This window comes from Rhinolophus hipposideros (assembly GCF_964194185.1).
Source record: "Rhinolophus hipposideros genome assembly, chromosome: 15".
Taxonomy (NCBI): domain Eukaryota; kingdom Metazoa; phylum Chordata; class Mammalia; order Chiroptera; family Rhinolophidae; genus Rhinolophus; species Rhinolophus hipposideros.
In genome coordinates, this window is record NC_138061.1 from 27,628,370 (window position 1) to 27,651,597 (window position 23,228).

At 42.0% G+C, this 23,228-nt stretch overlaps 1 protein-coding gene across 2 annotated transcripts in view; it reads left to right on the plus strand.

Moving 5' to 3' along the window:
- ALDH18A1 (aldehyde dehydrogenase 18 family member A1) overlaps positions 1-23,228 on the plus strand; it is a 37,720-nt gene that overhangs the window by 8,542 nt on the left and 5,950 nt on the right. The window contains exons 3-15 of one of the 2 annotated variants that reach the window (XM_081074734.1): positions 2,051-2,265; positions 4,818-4,967; positions 5,056-5,160; positions 7,809-7,967; positions 8,385-8,475; positions 11,254-11,378; positions 12,154-12,298; positions 12,979-13,052; positions 14,240-14,333; positions 16,749-16,969; positions 19,850-19,987; positions 22,067-22,262; positions 22,365-22,486. In XM_081074734.1, coding sequence (XP_080930860.1) covers positions 2,051-2,265; positions 4,818-4,967; positions 5,056-5,160; positions 7,809-7,967; positions 8,385-8,475; positions 11,254-11,378; positions 12,154-12,298; positions 12,979-13,052; positions 14,240-14,333; positions 16,749-16,969; positions 19,850-19,987; positions 22,067-22,262; positions 22,365-22,486 — 1,835 coding nt within the window. The remainder of the gene's footprint in view (positions 1-2,050; positions 2,266-4,817; positions 4,968-5,055; positions 5,161-7,808; positions 7,968-8,384; positions 8,476-11,253; positions 11,379-12,153; positions 12,299-12,978; positions 13,053-14,239; positions 14,334-16,748; positions 16,970-19,849; positions 19,988-22,066; positions 22,263-22,364; positions 22,487-23,228) is intronic. The other variant, XM_081074735.1, reaches the window with a different exon arrangement.

The window sequence follows — 23,228 nt, forward strand, 5'->3', positions numbered from 1 at the left end:
GTGGAGGAATTTATTCTATAATAGTACACTTATAGAAGAATGGTCCCACGGTGGCTTGGAATGATTACTTTTAGTAATGAATTCGAATATTTAGTAAAGATACATAGAGAACTCTTGTGGGGGAGATGCCTAAAGTTTATCCTTGCTGAGAACCTGTGTTGCCCATCTTGTTTCACTTCTCAAGATCAGGGAATCCCACGAGCTGAAGATCCATTTGCTGTGAATGGGGCCACCTGTCAACAGTTCATATCCACAGATAGCCTCTCCTCCCCTGTCCAGGCCTCGCGCCCCTCTGCCTATACACTCAGTCTCCTCCTGTGTCAGTTACAATTAGGTCAGGTGTGTGTAGTAACAAAACCCCAAACAATAATGGCTCAAACAGGATAGAATTCTATTTTGCCTGAGAGAAGCCTAAGGTCCTAAAAGAAGCCTAGGGTCCTAAAAGAAGGGAGGCAGTTCAGGGCTTCCAGAGTTCTATGTGAAATCATCAGGCTTCCACGCTCCTTCCTTTTGCTTCACAGTTCTTAGCATGTTTTCTTATCTAAAATGGATGTTTGCGCTCCAGCCTTCATACCCATGTTCCAAACAGCAGGGTGGATGAAGGGGAGAAGGAAGCACTTTTCCTTTTTTTGACTTCACATTTTTTGGCTCACATTTAATGTAATTAAGGCATCAAGAGGTAACATAACCTTGGGAAAGGAGAAGAGATTTTAAGAGGCAAATATTTCTGCATATATAGAGTAATTGGGGCCTCTGAGCTGCTGAACCTTAATTTACTACCTAGGAACAAATAATAGCCATGAATTGGCACAAATAGATGTGGCTGATGGCAGCTTGAAATCAGGTAGCTGTGGGTTCAGCTCTCACTCAGGAAGCACTTTTCTTTTTAAGGAAATTCCTAGAAGTCCCACATAACATTTTCACTTGTACCTCATTAACCAGAATGTAGTCACATGGCCACATCTAGCTGAGCAAGAAAGTCTGGGAAATGTCTTTTGACTGATGGCAGTGAATAGCTCTTAGTGCTTTTGGCTTTATGTGGATATATTTTCAGCTTTTTAATCATTGTGTTTGTTTGTTGTTTTGTTTTACCTCCCTAGAAATCTATAGTGTTGCGTGAAAAAAGAATCAGGAAAAGATTGCTTAGGGGCCGATGTCCAAAGGTATAGAAAGTACCTGACTCCAACATTAGTTCCTTCAGAAAGCTGTCCAGTTTCTTTTATCATTATTACAGGCATCTAGATTCATGCCATGTCAGAGAGAAAATTTGTAGGTAGATTAGTTTTAATTTTTTATTATTCATGCCAGTTACTTTACTCTTGTTTTTGCTAATCAGACTCTCTCTCTCTTTTAATGTGGTTTAAAAGATCACATTTTTTTTTATTATGAAAGCAATGCATTTTTACTGTATAAATTTGGAAAACATAGACAGGAATAAAGAAAATTAAATCATCCATAATCCCATCAAGAAATAAAATATATTTTGATTTATTTTCTCCATCTTTTTTCTATGCATTTAGACATGTCTATGAGACAAACATATCCTGAGCATTTTCCTGTTATTAAAAATTCTAAAAATGTTCATTAATCCTTCTGCTTTTATTTGGATACTTTCTCTGCTCGTTTTTCCTTTATAAATAATGATAAACAGCCTTCTGATGAATCTCTTTGTCTCAATCTGATTGTTTTCTTAAAATAAATTTATGAACATGGAATTGCTGGATCAAAAGAAACAAATATTTTTAAGGCTTTTGATATAGTTTGCCAGCGTGTCTTCAGGAAAGACTGTTTCATTTAAACACTTCACCAGCAGTGTTTAAGTCGTTGGTTCACCTGTGACCTGTGTAGTGGATATAAACTGCACACAATACTAGGATAACAAGCTAGATAAGGCTTTTAATAAACTGGTTTTACTCAGTTAAGAATGAGAAAAAAAAATTTTTGTGACTAGACTGGTTAATATCATTCATATATCTTTTTAATGAGAAAATACATTGTGTGTGTTTTTTGTTGTTGTTGTTTTTCATTTGACTTGGTTTTGGGGCTACAGATCGTGTCCAGCCTTCAACCATCAGACATGTTCGTTCTTGGAGCACCATCCCCTTTATCACTGTACCCCTCAGTCGGGCACAGGGCAAGTCTTTTGCCCACCGCAGTGAGCTGAAACATGCCAAGAGAATTGTGGTGAAACTCGGAAGTGCCGTGGTGACCCGAGGAGATGAATGTGGCCTGGCACTGGGGCGCCTGGCATCTATTGTTGAGCAGGTAATTGCCCAGACGGAAAATTCTGCTATACTAAAATAAAATAGCATTTTGAAGCTGTCATGTCAGGTTTATCAGCTTGCACAAATAATCTTGACATCTTGACTTGAGTGCAATAGATTTAACCCATCTGAAACTCCCTTTCCTAATGCAGGTGCCAGTGGGAAATAGCATTCCAGGGCGAGCAAAGGGGATGTCATGGAGTAGAGCTGATCTCACGCTGTTCATCCCTCAGGCTTCTTAGCGATAGGGAGCTATATTCATCAGTGATTTTTAATCCTGGCCGCACGTGAAAATCATCTGAGGACCTGGAGATGCCTGAGCTCCACACTCAGCCAGATATCTCTGGGAGGGGGCTCAAGCACCTGTGCTTTTAAAGTTCCCCAGGTGACTCTTAATATGTAGTCAGGGCTGGGAACCCAGATGAATGTGTGTAAATATTGAGCTTTTTTTCTTCTTTCTTGTTTTGCTGGGCTTTTTCTTTTTTAATTAGCCCAATAATCTCGAAACAAATATGAATTATCATTGCAAAGATATCCCAAGTCCAGGTATTTAAAAGGACTGACCAGACTCCACAGAGAATACCCATGTAAGGCTTTCATTTAAAGGCAAAGGATACAAGACAGCAAGAGAGAGAGAGAGTACAAGCAGACATTGGGGGTCTGAGAGACAGACAAGCCCCTATGCATGAACCCCCTGGGGTCTTTATGTGGAGATTGGGACCACACTGTCTCCAGATTGAATTACAGGAGATCTGTGCGAGGAATTTTGGCTTTGGAAGAGCTCAAAACAAAGTTTCTAGTGGGATTTAATGTTCCACTGGCCATGCAGTCAAGCCAGGCTGGCTGCAGATTATCAGTAAAGAAACTGACCTTGGGAGTTGGCAGTGGGAGTCTTGGACTTGAAACATCATGTCACGAATCCCACTACCCTTATCTTTGCCAAGGGCAAGGATCAGCAAACGTTTTCTGTAAAAGGGCAGATAGTAAATATTATAGGCTTTGTAGGCCATATGCTCTGTCTCAACTACTCGGTTATGCCATTGTAGCACAAAAGCCACCTTGTAAATGAAGCCACAATATATGAATCAATGAGCATGGCTATGTTCCAATAAAACTATGTTCATAAAAACAGATGCAGGTCACATTTGACCTATAAGCTATAGTTTGCCAACCCCTGACTAAGAGTCAAAAAACAGATATCCAGGCATCCTGGAGATAAAGGTAGAGCTTTTCTGTTCTAACTGTAACTCAACTCTATCCTTTATAACCATATTTTCAGTTTTAAAAAAACTTTTTTTTTTAAGTTTATTTTTTTATTTTATTTTTTTTATTAGGGTGACAATTGTTAGTGAAATTACATAGATTTCAGGTGTACAATTCTGTATTACATCATCTATAAATCCCATTGTTTGTTCACCACCCAGAGTCAGTTCTCTTTTTATCACCATATATTTGATCTCCCCTTACCCTCATAAAAAAAAAAACAAAAAAACAACTTAGCAGTTGGTATTAGGAAACTGCTAACCTAAAACTTGATGGCATTTTCTTCTTACACTTTCTGTACTAAGCAATTATTATTAAATCTGCCTCCCAGATTGAGTCCATCAGATCAATTCACTTTAACAAATATTTGTCAGAGGGCTACATTGTGAGGGGCTTAACAGACCTCTAACTGTGTCTCTGCCCTTGGGGAGCCAGAACTGGGAAACAATTAAGTGATTGTTTAAGGCAGTGAATATTCAAATGAGTGGGCCCAAATGACAGTGACTGGTGGGTCCAGAGATGGGAAAGTCAGATGATAGTTACTCTTGGGGCTTCCTAGGAGAGCTAGGACTCAGCCTGGGCCTTTCTGACTGGTTTGATTTGCACCAATAGTGGGGAAATGTTCCATGCTGTTATATGCACAGTGTGAATGGTGCCCCTGGAGTTGTGCAGTCCAATGCTTCTGGGAAAGAAGAGGCTCTACAAGTGGGTTCCAGATGGGGCACAAAGACAGGGATGAGTATGGCATGCTGGTGGGCCAGGGAGGAGATGAGCTTGTAAGTGGTGGTAGTGATCTCATCAGGAGAATGGGAAATAAAGTGGATCATTCCAGTAGGCAGGGCTTTGCAGCAAGGTAGAGGAATTGGAGTTCAATCTCAAAAGCAGAGTGAAGATTCTGAGCGAAGGAGAAACTTGATGAAAACAGGAGGGAGAACTGGTAATGATTTGCTTGGGACACTCATGGACCTAACGGAAGGCCTTTCTAGATCAGGGCAGTACTAATATGTAGAGTCAACTGTCTTGTCCAGGGCCTCTGATCATGTTAAATGGGTACGGAAGCCAAATTCCACTGGCCGAAGATGGGAAGATCTTAACATCATAAAGAGAATTATTGCAATGAGTTTAAACACATGAAATATGTTTAAATCCATGAATTTATAACGATACTTAAAAAACTCATTGGTCATCTTTAAGATCCACTCAGTTGTCCACCCTATCTGATTTTCTTGTGAAGAGGGGAAAGAGATAATTACAAGTGACTTGTGGTGCATTTTCCTTCCTCAATGTCAGGTGTCAGTGCTACAGAATCAGGGCCGAGAGATGATGCTGGTGACCAGTGGAGCTGTAGCCTTTGGCAAGCAGCGCTTACGCCATGAGATCCTTCTGTCTCAGAGCGTGCGGCAGGCCCTGCACTCAGGGCAGAACCATCTGAAAGAGATGGTGAGTACTGCTTCCCCACTCCCTGTAACGGGTCCTCAGGCCTCCTTCCTTCTCTCTCAACCACACCTTGTTTGTTGGTGTGTTACAGGCAATTCCTGTCTTGGAAGCCCGAGCCTGTGCAGCCGCCGGACAGAGTGGGCTGATGGCCCTGTATGAAGCCATGTTTACGCAGTACAGCATCTGTGCTGCCCAGGTGAGAGGCTGCCCTTTGCAGGGGGTATGGGAGCCACGATTCCCATGGAGCAAGGGGCTTATGAGCAGGACTCTGGAGCTAGACTGCCAGGAGACAGTCTTGGCATCTCCACTTGCTGGGTGGGACATCTGGAGAAAGCTTTTAAGTCTAACCTCTTTGTGTCTCAGTCTCTTCATCTGAAATATGAGGGGAATGCCAGTGCCTACTTCAGAGGGCTTTTGGAAGGGTTTATTGATAAAATATATGACAAGCACTTACTACGGTGTCTGGTACATAGTACACTCTCAATAAGGGTTAGCTCTTGTTACTATACTAGTAACTCTTAAAACTACTACAAGTGCTAACATTTCTCCTGAAGACAGAAAAATTAAATGTCTTATTTCAGTGGCAACTTTGACTTGAGTCACTTGCTTCACTTAGCACCTGGTTGCCTCATATCATAGATATCTATTAAGCATTGAAGGGAAAAAGGAATGCTGGTGGTTGGTTGGTTTTTCATTCATTCAGCACATATTTGCTGAGCACCGGTAGGAGTCCGTTACGCATTGGGGATACTGTTGTGAACAAATCCGCCCTGGTCCTGGTCCTCACGGAACTTAGAAATTTTTGGTGGTTACCCCAAATGTTCTAAAACCTTCTTTCTACTTCTTTTTTTTACCTTACCTAAATTTCGAGAATAATTTTCAATTGTATTTTTAATCAACTAAATAACTACACACTAAGTAGAAAGAAACCTGTTTTCCCCGCAGATTCGATGCTCTTTGAGGTTTTTTGGGTTTGTTTGTTTTAATGAAAGTCGCATTAAAAGTCAGTGCCCATCAGCTACTGTTTCCATTCATATCGATGTGCTGTGAAAGAGCTCTGCCCCCTCCGGCTTCCGACAAGCATCCATCCCTGGGACGCTTCTCTCTCACCTTTGCCGTCCCCAGTGAGCTTATCTTCAAGAAAGTTTGGCCCTTTGCACCTTATCCTGTGTTTTCTTTACTAATCCTGCTTTGGAAACCATTTTCAGTGGCTTTTGGAAGTCTCCAGTAAGTTGTTTGTCAGGTTAAAGACTTAAACAAGTACAGCAGCTTATTTTTCCTTCATAGAAAGGAAACTGATTTGCATCTTAACAGATTGCCCTACCATGTTTCCCCAAACATAAGACCTAGCCGGACCATCAGCTCTAATGCATCTTTTGGAGCAAAAATTAATACAAGACCGGGTCTTATGTTATAGTAAAATAAGACCAGGTCTTATATTGTGGTAAATTAAAGGCAGGTCTTATACTAATTTTTGCTCCAAAAGATGCGTTAGAGCTGATGGTCCGGCTAGGTCTTATTTTCGGGGAAATACGGTACTTCAAGCACATACTTTTGTCTCTTAGTACTCTTGTCTCCTAGTACCTCTTGTTTGTTCAATTGTTTGAGCAACGGCTGTTTTCAATGGACTTTTATACCTCCTGCTTGCCTCTCCTACTTATACGTGTTTACTTTGACTGAACTTTCACCACCAGGATCAGAATCCATACATTGACCTGTTTTCCTACAGGTCTAAACTTTTCTGAAAAGGAGTTCATGGTTTATCCTTAAAAAAATGTGCCCCATTCCATCTTCCCCAAACCAAAATATTTTTTTCTCCATTCCAGCAGCCCGGACAGGGCCTGGCATTTCAGGGGTACTCAGTAAACTTTTTATCAAATGAGTGAGTATTCCCTGTAGTCATGTTACTATTTTGTCTTCATCACCCACATTTTTATGTCATTAGGCTGCTGTTAATCTTCTCAGTATAGCCAAACCCAAGATCAGGGCTTCAGTACCTTCCTTCTTGACCATCTGCCTCCAACCTTTCCTTCGTAGCTGGCTCTACATCACAAGAACCCTCTTCCTTAAACATCAGAGGGATTTCAGTGAACCATTTTTTCATGAGTTTCAGGGGTTCTTTCCCTTTCCATTGCTATCATCCCCATTTGCCTTTCTCTCCCGCTAAACACTGCTAAATACTTAGATTCAAGCAAGGAAGCATAGCTGATTACCAGCCCCCACGCCCAGCTCTCCACTCCACGTTTCAGCAGCATGTGCTTATCCCTTCGCTGAACTCAGTTATGTCTAGCTCTTCTTCCACTTTGTGCCTTATGCAGGATTCCCTTCCATAAGCCTCTCAGATTAGTCCCACATGCTCAGATACAGTCTTTGTTAACTCCAGTCATGGTTGGCAGCACAGCAGGAACAACACAGCCCTATTCCATTTTGTCTCATACACTTTTCCAAGCAGGGTAAACGGTTCATTCACTCGCGCACCAGATGTTTCAGTGCCTCTCCTGGCTGGATCCTGAATCAGCTGCTAGGATAACAGAGATATTTTTGAAATTAATGGCAGTCATTACTTCTCCCAATATCTCTCTAAAATAGGTACATTAATTTTATTATGAAAGAAATGAAATTTGGTAGCTCTCTGAGGATTGAAGTATGTTTGCAAGAAGTCTCGAGCATCCTTCAGTAAATCTTCCAAGGGATTCTTTTTCCACATCTCTGAAAGAAACTGGAGAAGTGTCTCTCAGAAGCCTGAAGTTGAACTCCTCCAGCCTTAGCATCTTTTGTTTGCTGTTCGAGGGAAGTTGATCACTTTCCTCCTTCCTGTGTTTTCCATCTGTTTAATCCTTTTAGATCTTGGTGACTAATTTGGATTTCCATGATGAGCAGAAGCGAAGGAACCTCAATGGGACACTTCATGAACTCCTTCGAATGAACATCGTCCCCATTGTCAACACAAACGATGCTGTTGTCCCCCCAGCTGAGCCCAATAGTGACCTCCAGGGGGTAAATGTGGGTAAAGTATTCTAAGGGTTCAGCATGCTGGAGTCACTAATGCCACGCTGTGCTGCATGTACTAACACCGGAAGCTTGGCACTTAGCAAGATGCAGAGATTGGGAGAGAAGGTGGCATCGTGAGCAGTGGTGCATACGATCTTCTGAAGTCAGAGGGTTTCGTTCAACAGGCTGAGGGGTGATAGTGATTTAAGATGGTGCTGTGAGCACCATCCGTGTGTAGAAGGGTGCATGTTTGGAAAGGGGCATTGCCAGTAGGCATGGTGTTTTACAATCAAAGTGGGCCTGCAAAAGCTGTCATCCACTTACTCAGGGTCATTGATGTTTGCCCGCCAGAGCCTAGCTGAGTGCTGATGTGAACTTCTTTTTAAGCTGTATAGCTTACTCACTCATGACTTTTTACCTGCATTCCAGGTTATTAGTGTTAAAGATAACGATAGCCTGGCTGCCCGTCTGGCCGTGGAAATGAAAACTGACCTCTTGATTGTTCTTTCAGATGTAGAAGGTACAAAGTAATGCCGTTTCCTTGACCAAGCGTTTGTTTTAAGTACAGTGGTACCTCGGTTTTCAAACGTAATCTGTTCCAGAAGACTGAGTTCTGAGACGTTCGAAAACCAAGGTGCAGTTTCCCCATAGAAAGTAATGCAAAATGGATTAATCCGTTCCAGACCTTTAAAATCAACCCCTAAAACTGCAAATTTAGCATGAATTTTACTATCTAATGATATCATAGATCCATAAAATGTATGGCGTTCGTAAACCGAAATGTTCATCAACGGAAACGTTCGAAAACTGAGGTACCCCTGTACTACATGTGTGAGCACATGAGTTTCCCTCGTTGTTTGAGTCTTTCTAATCTTTTTTTAGTATGGACCATTATTTTCTGAGCCATGTGGTCTGACAAAGGGTTTTTATGACTCAGAAGAAGGTGGGGGAGTCTGGGAGATGCAGTTTAAATGCTGAAGGGTCATTTCCAGGCACTTTAGTTTCATTTTTTTTATAACAGCTTTATGGAAATATACTTCACATACCATACCATTCACCTATTTTAAAGTTTACAATTCCATGATTTTTAGTGTCTTAATACAGTTGTTCAACCCTCACCACAATTTTAGAACATTTTTATCACCCCAACAAGAAACCCCATACCCATTAGCAGTCACTCCTCACTTCCCCCACAAACTCTCCAGCACCTACGCAGCCCCCAATCTACGTTGTCTCTATTGATTTGCCTGTTCTGGACGTTTTGTATAAATAGCATCAATGCTAATGCTGCTTTGAATATTCATGTACAACATTTTTCTTTTTCAATTGGGGAATATTGGGGAACAGTGTGTTTCTCCAGGGCCCCTCAGCTCCAAGTCGTTGTCCTTCAATCTAGTTGTGGAGGGCGTAGCTCAGCTCCAAGTACAGTTGCAGGGGTCGTAGCCCACCCTCCCATGTGGGAATTGAACCGGCAACCTTGTTGTTAAGAGCTTGGGGCTCTAACCAACTGTGCCATCCAGCCTCCCTCACATATGACTTTTTGTGTGAACATGTTTTTATTTTACTTAGGAGTAGAATGGCTGGATCATGTGGTATAACTCTATCTGTATTTAAGCCTTCTAAAGAAATGCTGAACTGTTTTCCAAACCACGAACACCATTGAACCATGTAAACTATTTCCAAAATGGTAAAAACAATGCAGCATTTTACATTCCACTAGCAAAGTATGAGGGCTCCAGTGTGTCTCCACATCCTCGCCAACACTTACCTCTGCCTTTTCGATTATAGCCATCCTAGTGAGTGTGAGGTGACACATAATTGTGTTTTTGATCACTTTTCAGTTTTTAAGGTAATTTATGAGGTGGATTATTTTAAATTGGAGCCACTCCAGAAAATCCAGGCTGTATGGCTACCATGTTATTATATGTTATGTTACTCTGTTCCTTTCTCTTTTCTTGTGGAGAGGGCCTCTTTTGGCTTCAGTTTGACTCTCCATTCACTCATCATTCACTTGATGGTTTTGAGAAGCTGCCATAAGGGAAAATATATCACAATCCTAGGACCCCTTTGACATCTCTGGAGAAGTTTTGGCGTAGAATTGTCTAACCTTGCTTATACTGTTTATCGTATGGAAGTAAAACAGCCTCAGAATCCAAGTCTGTGGCTTCATTGCACATACCTTCTAAGAAGAGCTCACCTGAAATCCTGGGAACTGGGGAATGCTGGGTTGAGGTGGACATACCTTCTAAGAAGAGCTCACCTGAAATCCTGGGAACTGGGGAATGCTGGGTTGAGGTGGACAGAGGCTGTGAAAGGTTCCTTTTCTCTCTGTAATTGCTGCGCATGGTTCAAGACTGCCTTGTTCTATACTGGACACCGATTTCCTCCCTCCTCTGACTCCCTTACTGTCCTGGAGAGGATGTGTATAGCAGGGCTATATTAGACATTTGGAATAATGGAGCAAAGGGTTCTGTGTTAGCATAAGAAAACCAGTAATTTAAAACCCAAGGCATCACTGCCCCAAATGTCCTTTAGCCAGTCCCCTGCCACAGGCCGTTCCTCCCTTAGGCTTTGATGGGACTCCATTTTCTCAGGCCCCTCTTTTCCCTTTCCAAAGCTCTGACTTGCTTAAAGTGAAATTGTGTGGATCTTAAATCTTGGGTGGTATGCATGTAACACTTCATGTATCTCTTATTTTATGTCACTCTACTCAGTTATGAAAGGAACAAAGGCATTGTGGTAATAAATGTAAGAGTCATGTACTCTTCTGCTGACTCAGCATAACCTTCACAAAGGCTCACCCATAACATGGGGCATATAAGTAGGTTACAGTGACAGTTAATGAGAACCTGTTTCACATTTCATCCTGCTAGGAAGTGGTCACCTTAAACAACATATGCCTGCTGCACTATTTCTGCAATAGCTACTCGTCTTTTTCAGTTACATCCTTAAGGGTTAGCATCATAAGTAGCAAGGGCAGAGGTGAGGACAGTTTCCTGCTAGACTCTGGGCAGGGCTAATAAATTTTGTGCTAAGGATGTACGCATGCTCTGATGCTGACAAACATTCATATAATAAGCCCTGTTATAAAAGTGTGTAAGGTGAGTCCTCCTGGAGCTGTTTTTGAGTGTGAGTGGACTCCACAGTCCCTCATTCTCTTTTCTGGTTAGAGCTGGTGGAACAGCAGAATCCATCTGGATGAGTCAAGTGCAGAGTGGTTAGCAGGTGCCTGGGAGGCCTGTCTTGGGGGCACTCACTTCCATTGAAGCAGTTTTATCGACTCTTGTTTACTTTTTAGGCCTCTTTGACAGCCCCCCAGGGTCAGATGATGCAAAGCTCATTGATATATTTTATCCCGGAGATCAGCAGTCTGTGACATTTGGAACCAAGTCGAGAGTGGGAATGGGTGGCATGGAAGCCAAGGTAAGAATCTGGTGCCTTTTTACAGCCTGTAACGATCATAAAACCAAGACAGTATTTTGTCATTTTTACTTTTGTAATTGTTTGGGGGCTAATGGTTCAGATACTAGGCATATACACTTACATATGTACACATATAAATACCAGCGTAATGCATATTTTCTACCTATATTTAGTCATGGCTGTATTTGTATTCTTTTTATTAATATTACATAAAGAGTGTGTCCATATTGTAAAGTCCTTAAGAGCAAAGTTTATATATTTTCATAATTCTTAAATCCTGTGATGTTACCAGCTCAAATATTTTCTTGATGAAGTCTTTTAAAAATTCTTCTCTCCCATTAATTGTTCTAAGAAGTTAGACCCTTAATGTGCAGCAGCATATTGGCAATGGCAGAGATGAACACAAGCCCCATTTACAAAAGCTAAGAGTACTCAGTTTCAGACTCTGGCCAAACACCAGACTAGACACTAAGTAGAGGCACAATAAGCCCCATGTAGAAGTGGTGAGTCCTGGTACAGAGTCTTGGAGAGAAGACACGCTGAACACAAAGGGTAGATTGGTTCGTCTTTAGGCAGCACGTGCCAGTGTTGAGCTGGGAAGAGTACATGGGCTGAGTGTGTTTCCAGAGCTTCTGAGCTGTTCTAAAACATTCCTGTATGTACTTAAATTGCTCAGTATTACATTGTATGTTATACCTTTTTGTAAGTTTAAAGTGCGGTGACTGGACCCTGCAAAGGTCTGAATCTCATCTTTGGATCCAACGTCTCCCATTAGGTGAAAGCAGCCCTCTGGGCTTTGCAAGGTGGCACTTCTGTGGTTATTGCCAATGGAACCCATGCAAAGGTGTCTGGGCACGTCATCACAGACATTGTGGAGGGAAAGAAGGTTGGTACCTTCTTTTCTGAAGTAAAGCCTGCAGGTAAGTAGCTCTTCATGGAGTCCCTTGGTCTGTGGATGATAGCTAGTGATACCATGGCCTTGAAGGGACTGAAGGCTGAGCTCTCACTGTGGGAACAGGGATCACAAAATTGATGTGCTAGTATTATGAAATGGGGTATTGTTTTGAACACTATTTGCAAAACTGGATTTTTCTTTGCTTTTGTAAAACTTAACTTGCCTAACTAGGCCTCCTGTTCTTTCTAAAAGCATTAAGTTAAAGACAAAGAATATAAGCAACTATTGTCTCGAGAAACATTTGGTAGGCCCATGCTGGATGCCAGGTACTAATAAACACTGGAGCTGCAAAGATGCGTAAGGTATGATATGTGCTCTCAAGTGTTCACAAAGGTAGGATTGCGTTGTAATCTACATTCAGAAATGCGGACACGTTAGAAAATAGGAGCCAAAGTGGAATCAAAAAGAACTCTAGAAGACATACGTTACATTGTCTACCCCAGAAACAGACAAGTTTGTTGTGTTTATACCTGAGTTAACCTGGTATATTCTTTTGCCATTTTATTGGTCAGAGTGATCTCTGTGCCGCAAACACACCAAGGCACCAAGTGTACAGCCTGGGCATGTGATGAGCGTGTGTACGTGCTGGGATAGTGACAGGGATCTAAGCTGACAATGATCTGATGCTTGCAAATGTTCCGGCAGGCCCTACTGTTGAGCAGCAGGCAGAAATGGCCCGATCAGGAGGAAGGATGCTGGCCACTTTGGAACCAGAGCAGGTAATAGCCCTTGCCAATAGTCTTGTTAGTTTTCAGAGTGAGTCGTGCTGTGAGGTTTAGGCCACAGTCAAGCCTGCCATCTCCCCCTTTATTCCTTGTGTTCCCCAGGAGTATCCAAGTTACAAGTCTGATTCACATTTGCTCTGCCTTTTTTCTTTTTCTAAATTTTATTTTCCTTTTTGTTTTTTGTAGGCTGAGGCCTAAGGTAGCTTTTCATCACTATGATGTTTTGATCAAAAATACGAAAATGATGAGACCAGGGAGGCTCCCTAATCCTGCCACATACTGAGCATGGAAATTGAGGAAAATGGCTCATCCCGTCCATCCAAATCACCTCAGTGACCTATCAGGAGCCTGCTCTGTAGTCGTAGTCCTACCCTGTCCACAACAAATCAGTCAGTTGAAGTAGAGACATGATGAGGCTGGAAATGCGGGGAGATCACGTGGGAGCTGGGGGCTGGCTTCCCAAGGATTGTCTTTAAGGGTAGATTTGAGAGTGATGTACATAGGTTTCTTCTGAGGAGTACTTTGGCCTGAGAAAGGAAACGAGAATTTAAAATAACTCTAAGTAGAGAAAGGAAAACAAAGGAAGAGCTTAGCTTCTTTCTCTGTTAAATCACTTGTACTCCTTCATTAATTACCACACTGACTTCCCACATTTCCTAGTCTGGGTAGGTAAGGGTTGGGGTCTCCCCAAGCATCCAGGACTGGGTTTTTTTCCCTTTTGACTGAATTTGTTAAATAAGTCATTCATTATCAAATAAGACAAGCTAGATGTAAAGACTTACCTGGGAAATAAATTATGTACAGCTAGCAACATTAAATGTGTTGAGATGTGTGTGTCCTGCTGATTCAGAGTGCTGGGCCTGTCTCATGGATGAATTATGTAATTCATCAAGCCCCCTCCCCCATCGCTCAGCCATGGTTTGCTAATCATAATAATCAGGAGTGGTGAAAGAGGAGAAGTAAGAAGAAATAGGGGGAGATTAGCAGTGAGAGAGGAAGGAAAAAATGAGAGGAGCAGTGGTGGGAAATGAATGATACGAAGTAAGATTTCAGTCATTGGTGACCTTGGATTTGGGAGTAAGGCCCGGCATAATCAGAAGAGTAGGTTTAAAGGAGTAGGTATGCATTCTTCTTGGATTAACATGTTTGCTTGTTTTTTAATGTTTTACCATTCTTCCCAGAGAGCAGAGATTATCCATCATCTGGCTGATCTCTTGACAGACCAGCGTGATGAAATCCTGTCAGCCAACAAAAAAGACTTGGAGGAAGCAGAGGGTAAATACCCCACCATGGAGGGTTTTGTTTTGGTCCTTATTGTTTGTTTTACTAATAATTCTTACATCATGGTCTGCCTAAAGTCAACATTGTTATAGAAGAAATTGTATATTTTGCATCCTATTTATTGAGGGTTGGTGACTAGTGTTCGTTGGGCTGTTTCAAACTTACATACTCTCTCCATCCCCTATCCCAGTACAACCCCCCAAAGGGGCTGTTTCCATTCCTCACAGATCAACAGCCATGGCTATTATGGTAATTTCAGGACAAAAAAGAAAAAGATTGAGGACCTCACTATTTTAGACATTTATCTAACAGCAGCTCACATATATCGAAGCCTTTCTGTGTTGCCAGGCTTTGTGCTAAGCGCTTAACAGACAGGAACTCATTTTAGCTTTACAACATAGCACCTGTGAGGTAGCTACTACTTATTATCCCAGTTTTACAGAGGAGAAAACTGAAGCACAGAGAAGTTGTCACATGCCTAAAACCAGTGACAGATTCGGGATTCAAACCCAGAATGACTGTGCATATAAAGTCGTTAAAGAAATAGTTTGTGCAGCCTGGCTGAAGGATAGCTTACCTCCTAGTGAATTAACCAGTGTGTAGTCTGCCCAGTTAGCAGTAAGTGCCATCGGGACGTGCCCTTGAGGTGCTAATGTAGACTGAGTGAGATGGCTGAACTCACTTTGCTCACAACTGAGTAGGTAGAGTCAAGCCCTCACTCTCTCTCCCTTTTGCTAATTCTCTGTCTTTTGTACCCTAAAATAATCAGTTGATTTTTATGGGTTTTTAAATTTCCTTTTTAAAATAAATATGCCTTAAATTAAACATCCAAATTAGTGTTGTTCCCTTTAGAGAAACCTGCAAGGCCTATGAACGTATTTTCATTCCTTAAAACATGTTTGAGCCATTGCTTTGGAACTTCCTTTAGAGTTTACATCTGGTCTTTTGAATTTTTGCAGTATTGGAAAGTCACAAAATAAATTTTTAGAAATGGAAAAAATCTTTGATGACATCTTATCCAGTTCTTTAATTTAAAAGAATTAAGATCTACAGAGGTTAAAACTGTTGTTCAAGGTCACACAACTAGTTGTTGGCAGAACTCTGACTTCTGATCCCAGTTGTCTCTGGAAATTCACAAGGATACACAATGGCTTAAGAACAAGGTCCTGGGTATATATGAGTATCGTAATCCCCTTTGACTCAGTAAGCCCATTTCAGGACGTTTAGCCTAAGAAAATGTTTCAAGAGGAGAAAACAGCTCTATATGTAAAGATTCTTGGATACAACCTGTTTTTATGTACTATGTTGTTATATTACTATGTCTAATAACATAAGTGTGGTTAAGTATATTAACCTATATTAACTCAAATATTTAATAGTAATTAAAATAATTTTTGCAACATGGAAAATGTGCATTCATTGTAAGGTGGAAAACGATTGTAACATTTAGCATGCACTATAATTAAAACTTGATTTTTATCCCATGGGGAAAAGCAAAGACATATTAATTGATACAATTTGGTTAGTAGGATGATGGTTTAATTTTTTTCTTAATATTAGGTTGGTTTCTCCACTCCAAAGTAGAAATCTTTTTATTATCTTGGTGGTGTGACTATAAAAAAGAAAGGGAAAATTTTCATAATCTCATCTCAACATTAACTAATCATTAGTAATGATTCGTGATGTATATTCCATATGATTATCCTGAGTATATATACATGCATGTGTATGAATATGTGTGTGTAGAGAATCACACCCTATATCTGTTGTATTTAAATTTAAAGAAAATTTTATATATGAACTTTGCCATCATTTAAGTTTTTATTTCAAAAGAAACCATCTTCATTGTTTCTGATATTAAAAATAACACATTGATTATAAAAGATTAAAATAAGGCAAAAAGATAGACAGCAGTCATTACTGTTTTTGATGGCTTGCAGACGTTTATACATGTAATGCTTGATAAACAGGACCCTATCATACATGCTGTTCTATAGTTTTCCTTTTTCACAGACTATATCCTGGACAGCTTTCCCTATCAGTAAATATAGGCACAGTCTTTATAATAACTGCATTGTAGCCCATTGTCTGAATTTATATGTAGAATCCAGTGTCCCACTATTATAAAAATGCTACGATAAGTATCCTCATTACATGCACGTTTGCTCATGCAGATGATAAATTTGTGGAACTGAATTGCTCGCATACAGGGTATGCTTTTACATACCTTTGTTTGATGATGCATACTACCAAACTGTGCCCCTCAGAAAAGCTGTATAAATGGCATGTCATTGTCTTCCTCAGGCGCACTAAGTTCTGTGTCTGCTCCTAACAGTGCCACTTGTTCAGTAAAACAGTTACAGCCTGCCAGATCTACTGCTTTATCATGTATTCTTCACACCTCTTCAGGGAGACTTGCAGCTCCTTTGCTGAAACGTTTGAGCCTCTCCACATCTAAATTGAACAGCCTGGCCATCGGTCTGCGGCAGATTGCAGCCTCTTCACAGGACAGCGTGGGCCGCGTTTTACGCCGGACCCGAGTTGCAAAAGACTTGGAACTAGAACAAGTGACTGTCCCAATTGGAGTTCTGCTGGTCATCTTTGAATCTCGCCCTGACTGTCTACCCCAGGTATGTGACTAATGCCAAGATTAATTTCCCAAAGATTTTTTTACTTTCTTTTTTTATTTATTTTTATTTTTTTAGATTTTTATTGGGGAAGGGAAACAGGACTTTATTGGGGAACAGTGTGTACTTCCAGGACTTTTCCAAGTCAAGTTGTTGTCCTTTCAGTCTTAGTTGTGGAGGGCGCAGCTCAGCTCCAGGTCCAGTTGCCATTGCTAGTTGCAAGGGGCACAGCCCACGATTCCTTGCGGGAGTCGAACCAGCAACCTTGTGGTTGAGGGGACGCGCTCCAACCAACTGAGCCATCCGGGAGTTTAGCAGCAGCTCAGCTCAAGGTGCCGTGTTCAATCTTAGTTGCAGGGGCGGAGCCCACTATCCCTTGTGGGACTCGAGGAATTGAACCGGCATCCTTGTGGTTGAGAGCCCACTGGCCCATGTGGGAATTGAACCAGCAGCCTTCGGAGTTAGGAGCATGGAGCTCCAACCGCCTGAGCCACCAGGCCGGCCCTACTTTCTTTTTTTCATCTTTTATTTCCCCCCAAAGATAATTTTTGAGACTTTATTCTTAGGTTGTTCTTAAGGTAATTTGTTATTGATTCATTCAGTAATTCTAAAGTAAGTATTCATGTGTCCATTTTATAGTTGAAGAACCTGAAGCTTACAGATGTTAATATGCCTGTCATACTTACAAGGGCGGATCTGGGTCTTGGGCCTAGATGACTCTTCCATACCATGGTACTGGAGCATGTGTCCAAATACCTTAGCTCACGGGGGCACTTTGTTCCCTGACCACAGAGACCTGCTAGCCTCCTGCATCTCATAGCTGGTTGTGCCCATGTGAAAAAGACCTCTTTATTATCAGTGTCACAGATGGTTTCCTGTAAGTACATCTCTTAGGAAAAGAACGTCTAGTCATTATTGGAAACTAGAGTACAACCCTCTAAGGAATCTGACATATCATAGGCTGATGTTGAGAAACCACGTGTTAAAGATGTTGCCAAGCAGCCATACTCGGAAATGCAAGGTGGCATTAGAGGGTGGCCTCACTTGTTGCCCTAAACTTTCTCCCAGAAATCTGGGACAGTTCTTCCCACTGGACTATCCAGTAGGATGATACCAGCTCTTTCTTTGCACTAGCCACAAAGTCGCAAAGAGAATTCTATTTAAAAAACAAAAAAACGGCACCTCTTTACTGTAGGGTATAAGTGACCATGGGAGTCCAGAATGCTCCATAGAGGATACTGCTTGGTATGACCCAAAACCAGCTTGTTCACCAAGGGACTCCCATAGCACCTGACCCCTTCTGACCTGTCTCAGAAATGCTCCAAAGAGAGCTGCAGAACTCCCCTCTGCTGGTAAAAATGGGTCCTATAGGCTGTGTCCATGAAGTTTCTCTGCTACCTCTTATCCATACTAGCTGACACTTCACAAGCAGAAAGGTTTCCTTTTTAGCCAACTACTGCTGAGGTGCCTCACCGGGGATCTTAACCTTAGATGGCGTCACAGAATCCTTGAATCCTAAAAGTTGTATGCAGAATTCAGTGTGTGTGTGCATTTATGTGGAGCAAGTTTACATTATTTTAATAAGGGATTCATGAGCAACAAAAATGAATAAAAAAGGGCTGGCCCGGTGGCTCAGGCGGTTAGAGCTCCATGCTCCTAACTCCGAAGGCTGCCGGTTCGATTCCCACATGGGCCAGTGGGCTCTCAACCACAAGGTTGCCAGTTCAACTCCTTGAGTCCCACAAGGGATGGTGGGCAGCGCCCCCTGCAACTAAAATTCAGTACGGCACCTTGAGCTGAGCTGCCTACCAGTTGGTTGGAGTGCATCCTCTCAACCACAAGGTTGTTGGTTCGACTCCTGCAAGGGATGGTGGGCTGTGCCCCCTGCAACTAGAAACGGCAACTAGACCTGGAGCTGAGCTGCGCCCTCCACAACTAAGACTGAAAGGACAACAACTTGAAGCTGAACAGCACCCTCCACAACTAAGATTGAAAGGAGAACAACTTGACTTGGAAAAAAGTCCTGGAAGTACACACTGTTCCCCAATAAAGTCCTGTTCTCCTTCCCCAATAAAATCTTAAAAAAAAAAATAAAAATGAATAAAAAAGGATAAAGAGCCACTAGTCTGGAGATTAACATATTCAGGCAAGATTTTTTAGTAAAGTTTCTTTCACTGCGTTACAAAAACAGGAAGATTTTCATTCACCCGAGAGTATTCAGAAGTTAAATTTCAGCCTTGGATGATCAGGTCAGTGTCATTAGTCCTTTGCTCTAAGAGGGTGACTAATCCTCTTAGAGGGTGACTGCTGAATGGCCTACTTTTCCTCCTCACAGTTATGCACCTTTCCCAGCAGTCCTGCCACAGCTGTCCAGGGGCTGGCGGGAGCTCTAGTCTTCTCCAGGTTCCCGGCACCAGGCATTTAAAACTCAGAACAATTAGCTAGAGACACTGCCCAGCCTCAGCACGAGTCAGGAGGCAGCTGAGCACCCTGTCCTCCACTGTGGCCAAAGTGGGGAGGGGGGTCACATAACCCTAGCCATTTAACTCAGGTTATTTTGCTAATGATGCAAAGGAAGCCATATAGTTTAGTTGCTAAGATCCAGGTGGTTTGGCTCTGGAGTCAAGGCTCCTAGCCTGTCACTTAAAAGCTATGTGACCTAGTGGAGTCACCAAACTCTCTGGACTTCAGTGTCCTTACCTGTAAAGCAGGGGATAAAACAGGTACTTAATTCACTAGAATGTTGTGAAGATGAAACAGGATAGGCCTTATAAAGTGATTAACACAGTGTGTGGCACAGAAAAAGTGCTCAGTGAGTGCCAAGGTTACTATTACATTATTGCTTTTTCCGTTTGGTTCACTGCTGTCTTCTTTGATCTGCAGGTGGCAGCCTTGGCTATTGCAAGTGGTAATGGCTTGTTACTCAAAGGAGGGAAGGAGGCTGCACATAGCAACCGGATTCTTCACCTCCTCACCCAGGAGGCCCTCTCCATCCATGGAGTCAAGGAGGCTGTGCAGTTGGTAGGTCCCTGGGAATGAGCCAAGTCAAGCCCAGAGGGGCCAGGTCAGGTCTTTGGGTATTTGAAGCAAAGCTTAGGCCATGTAAAGCAAAGCCACTTCTATGGGCAGCCTTGATTGGAGTGGCAGCAGTGTAAGCCAAGCCACTTCTCTGGGCAGCCTTGAGTCTATGGGCAGCAGGGCCTGTATGCCTGTATGCTGGACAGTGCCAGGGGCTTCCTTGGCCCAGTGGGTCTTCAGTGACTTAGGAAGACCACTTTCATACAGCTGTGTGTTGGCACTATTGATTTACAGGAATGCCTGTTACCTTTTATTCTTTAGGTCCCAGGGCAGCAGGAATACCAGGCCTAGAGTGTGAGGCCTGCATCCTGCTCACTGGCAGAATGATTTAGGCCATGTAAGATGAGGAAAATGTTATGCAAGTTTGTCATAAACCATTATGCAGCATGTAAGTATGAGGCTGTGCTGTTGTTACTATTATGGTCATTATTTTAACCATTGTCTCACATTCAACTGTCAAATGGAGTTTCTGAACTAGGTAGTAAGAGCTACAATTTATTCAGCACCTATTATGGGCAAGGCACTTTTCACCCATTATCTCACTTAATCCTCACAACAACTCTATGAGAAAAATACCATAAATTATTAGGCCCATTTTATAGATGGGAAAAAAGGCTCAGAGGTTAAGTAACTCACCCCGAATCACATAGTCTGTATAGTAGATTTAGATTTGGACCTAGGCTGACTCCAGATCCTTCTCTCTTTTTATTGAGGCCAACTCATTCCAACATTCGAGGATTCTGTTGGCTGCTGAGAGTATGTCTGCAAACCTGCTGCATTTCATGCTCACTGACAAGAATCTGGGTTTTTCTTATGGAAACATACTGGGTGGAAAAAACACAGATTTTAGGGATTCAAATCCCAGCTCTACCACATGCTAGCTTAATTCAACAGGTTTCTTCCCTCCCCTTCTTCTATTGATGTATAACGTACATACAGTAAGTATGTAAATCTTATGTGAACAAGTATGATTTTGTCCATATGTGTGTACACACACACACACACACACACACACACACAACCACCAGGTAGGTCAAGATACAGAACATTTCCAACACCCTGAAGGCTCCCATACGCCCTTCCCAATCAGTATGCCCCACCCCCACCACCAGGTAACCACTTGTTTTACTTTGTTCACATTCAGTTTCCTTGGCCTATTCTTAAACTTCATGTAAATGGAATTATAAAACACACTCTTTTATGTTGTATTTCTTTTGTTCATTATTATGTCCATGAGATTCATGCACATTGTTGCTTCTAGAAGTAGTTTCTTTTAAGTAGCTGTGTGGTATTCCATTTACATGTAGATACTACTACAGTTTATCCTTTCTTCTGTTGATGAACATTTGAGTTGTGTCCAGTTTGGGGCTATGCAGATTAAAGTTGCTGTGAACATTTTTGTACACGTGTATTGATATTTCTATTACAAGTAACATGAATATATAGGGGAAAATTAAAAATGAAGAAGACAAAAAGATGCCCATAATCTGTGTCCTGACACAAGCACTTTAGTCAGTCTGGTCAGCATCCCAGGGTCTCAGCAGAAATTGTGAAGAACCATGACTCCCTAGCAAGGCCCAACATGTCATTAAGGCCATGGCTGGAGGACCACCAGAGCAGCCACTTCTTGGGGTCCTCGTCACCTGGCATGATCGGTGCCTCCTCTAACTTCCAGGGATAGCACTTTGTACCTCTTCTGACACGTTAAAACTTACCTGCCCTGTGTATAGCTAGTTGTGTCCTCCTATCTTCCCAATTAAACTGAGCTCTTTGAGGGCAGGGACCAAGTCCTGCATGTTTGTCATGCAGAGCTTGGTGCCTAACGTGCAGTGTTTGGTAAGCATTTGCTGGATGATGTCAGTTCCCGTGATCAGGGACTTAATCTTGTTTTGGAACAAGTTTTCATAGTGCCTGATTTCGTTCTCAGGAGGTGCAGACATTCATCTGTAAAAGGGATGTTGCTGTTTCTCTGTTTCGTGAGGTTAGATATCCTCTTTATCTTTTGACTCCCTTCCTCTTTAGGTGAATACCAGAGAAGAAGTGGAAGATCTTTGCCGTCTAGACAAATTGATAGATCTGATCATTCCACGCGGCTCTTCCCAGCTGGTCAGAGACATTCAGAAAGCCGCTAAGGGGATTCCAGTGATGGGGCACAGTGAAGGGATCTGCCACATGTACGTGGATTCAGAGGCCAGTGTCGATAAAGCCACCAGACTAGGTGAGCTGGATGAGGTCCCCTGTTATACGGGCAAAAATATTTGTCAGATTCTCTGTGGCTCTGGATCATGTCAGTAGAAACAATTCTTTGTCCTCCTTTCAGTCAGAGACTCTAAATGTGAATATCCAGCTGCCTGTAATGCTCTGGAGACTCTGTTAATCCACCGCGATCTGCTGAGAACACCACTGTTTGACCAGATCATTGATATGTTGAGAGTGGAACAGGTAAGACAAGTCCACAGGACTCATACATCACTTCCTGCCTTCCATGTAGAGATTTAGAAGCCTGTGGGATTAGACCAGGAGCAGCTGCCATACCATTTAAGGCAATCCGAGAAGCAATATTTTTGAGCATCTGCTATGTACAAACTTCAGTGCTAAGTACACAGAGATGAGTAAGACATGCCCCCTGCCTTCTGACAGTGTAGTAGATGGAAGAAACCCACACATAAATAGCTTCATTACAAAATGGAATGTGTTAAGTACTAACAGAGTTCAAAGATAAGACAGATCACATGACAGCCCACTGAATGGACTATTTCTGGCAACCTTTATTCAGACAGCATAGTTTAAACTTTATGTTTCTGAATACACATTCCTGTTTGGATTTGATTTGAAAAGACTGTGCAGAAATGTTCTCAAACCAAAAATTTATGGCATGTACCCCTCCACAAATGTCTTCAATTCCCAATATTAAGTACTTAATACAGTAATATTTGGGAGTCAACAAATTGTACCCATAATGTCCTCTTTTTCTGAGATTATTTTCTTACCATTAAGATTATAAACAACCAACGCCAGTAAATTTCCAACATAAGTGTTTGTTCAATTGTAAATTCCTAATCGGAAGAAAATAGACTGCTCTCCACATAAAAGTGGACTATTAAATGTTCCGTCAGGACACAGTTTAAGCTTTACTATCTGATGTCATCACACCCTCACAGAATCATACAAGCTAGCACAGCCG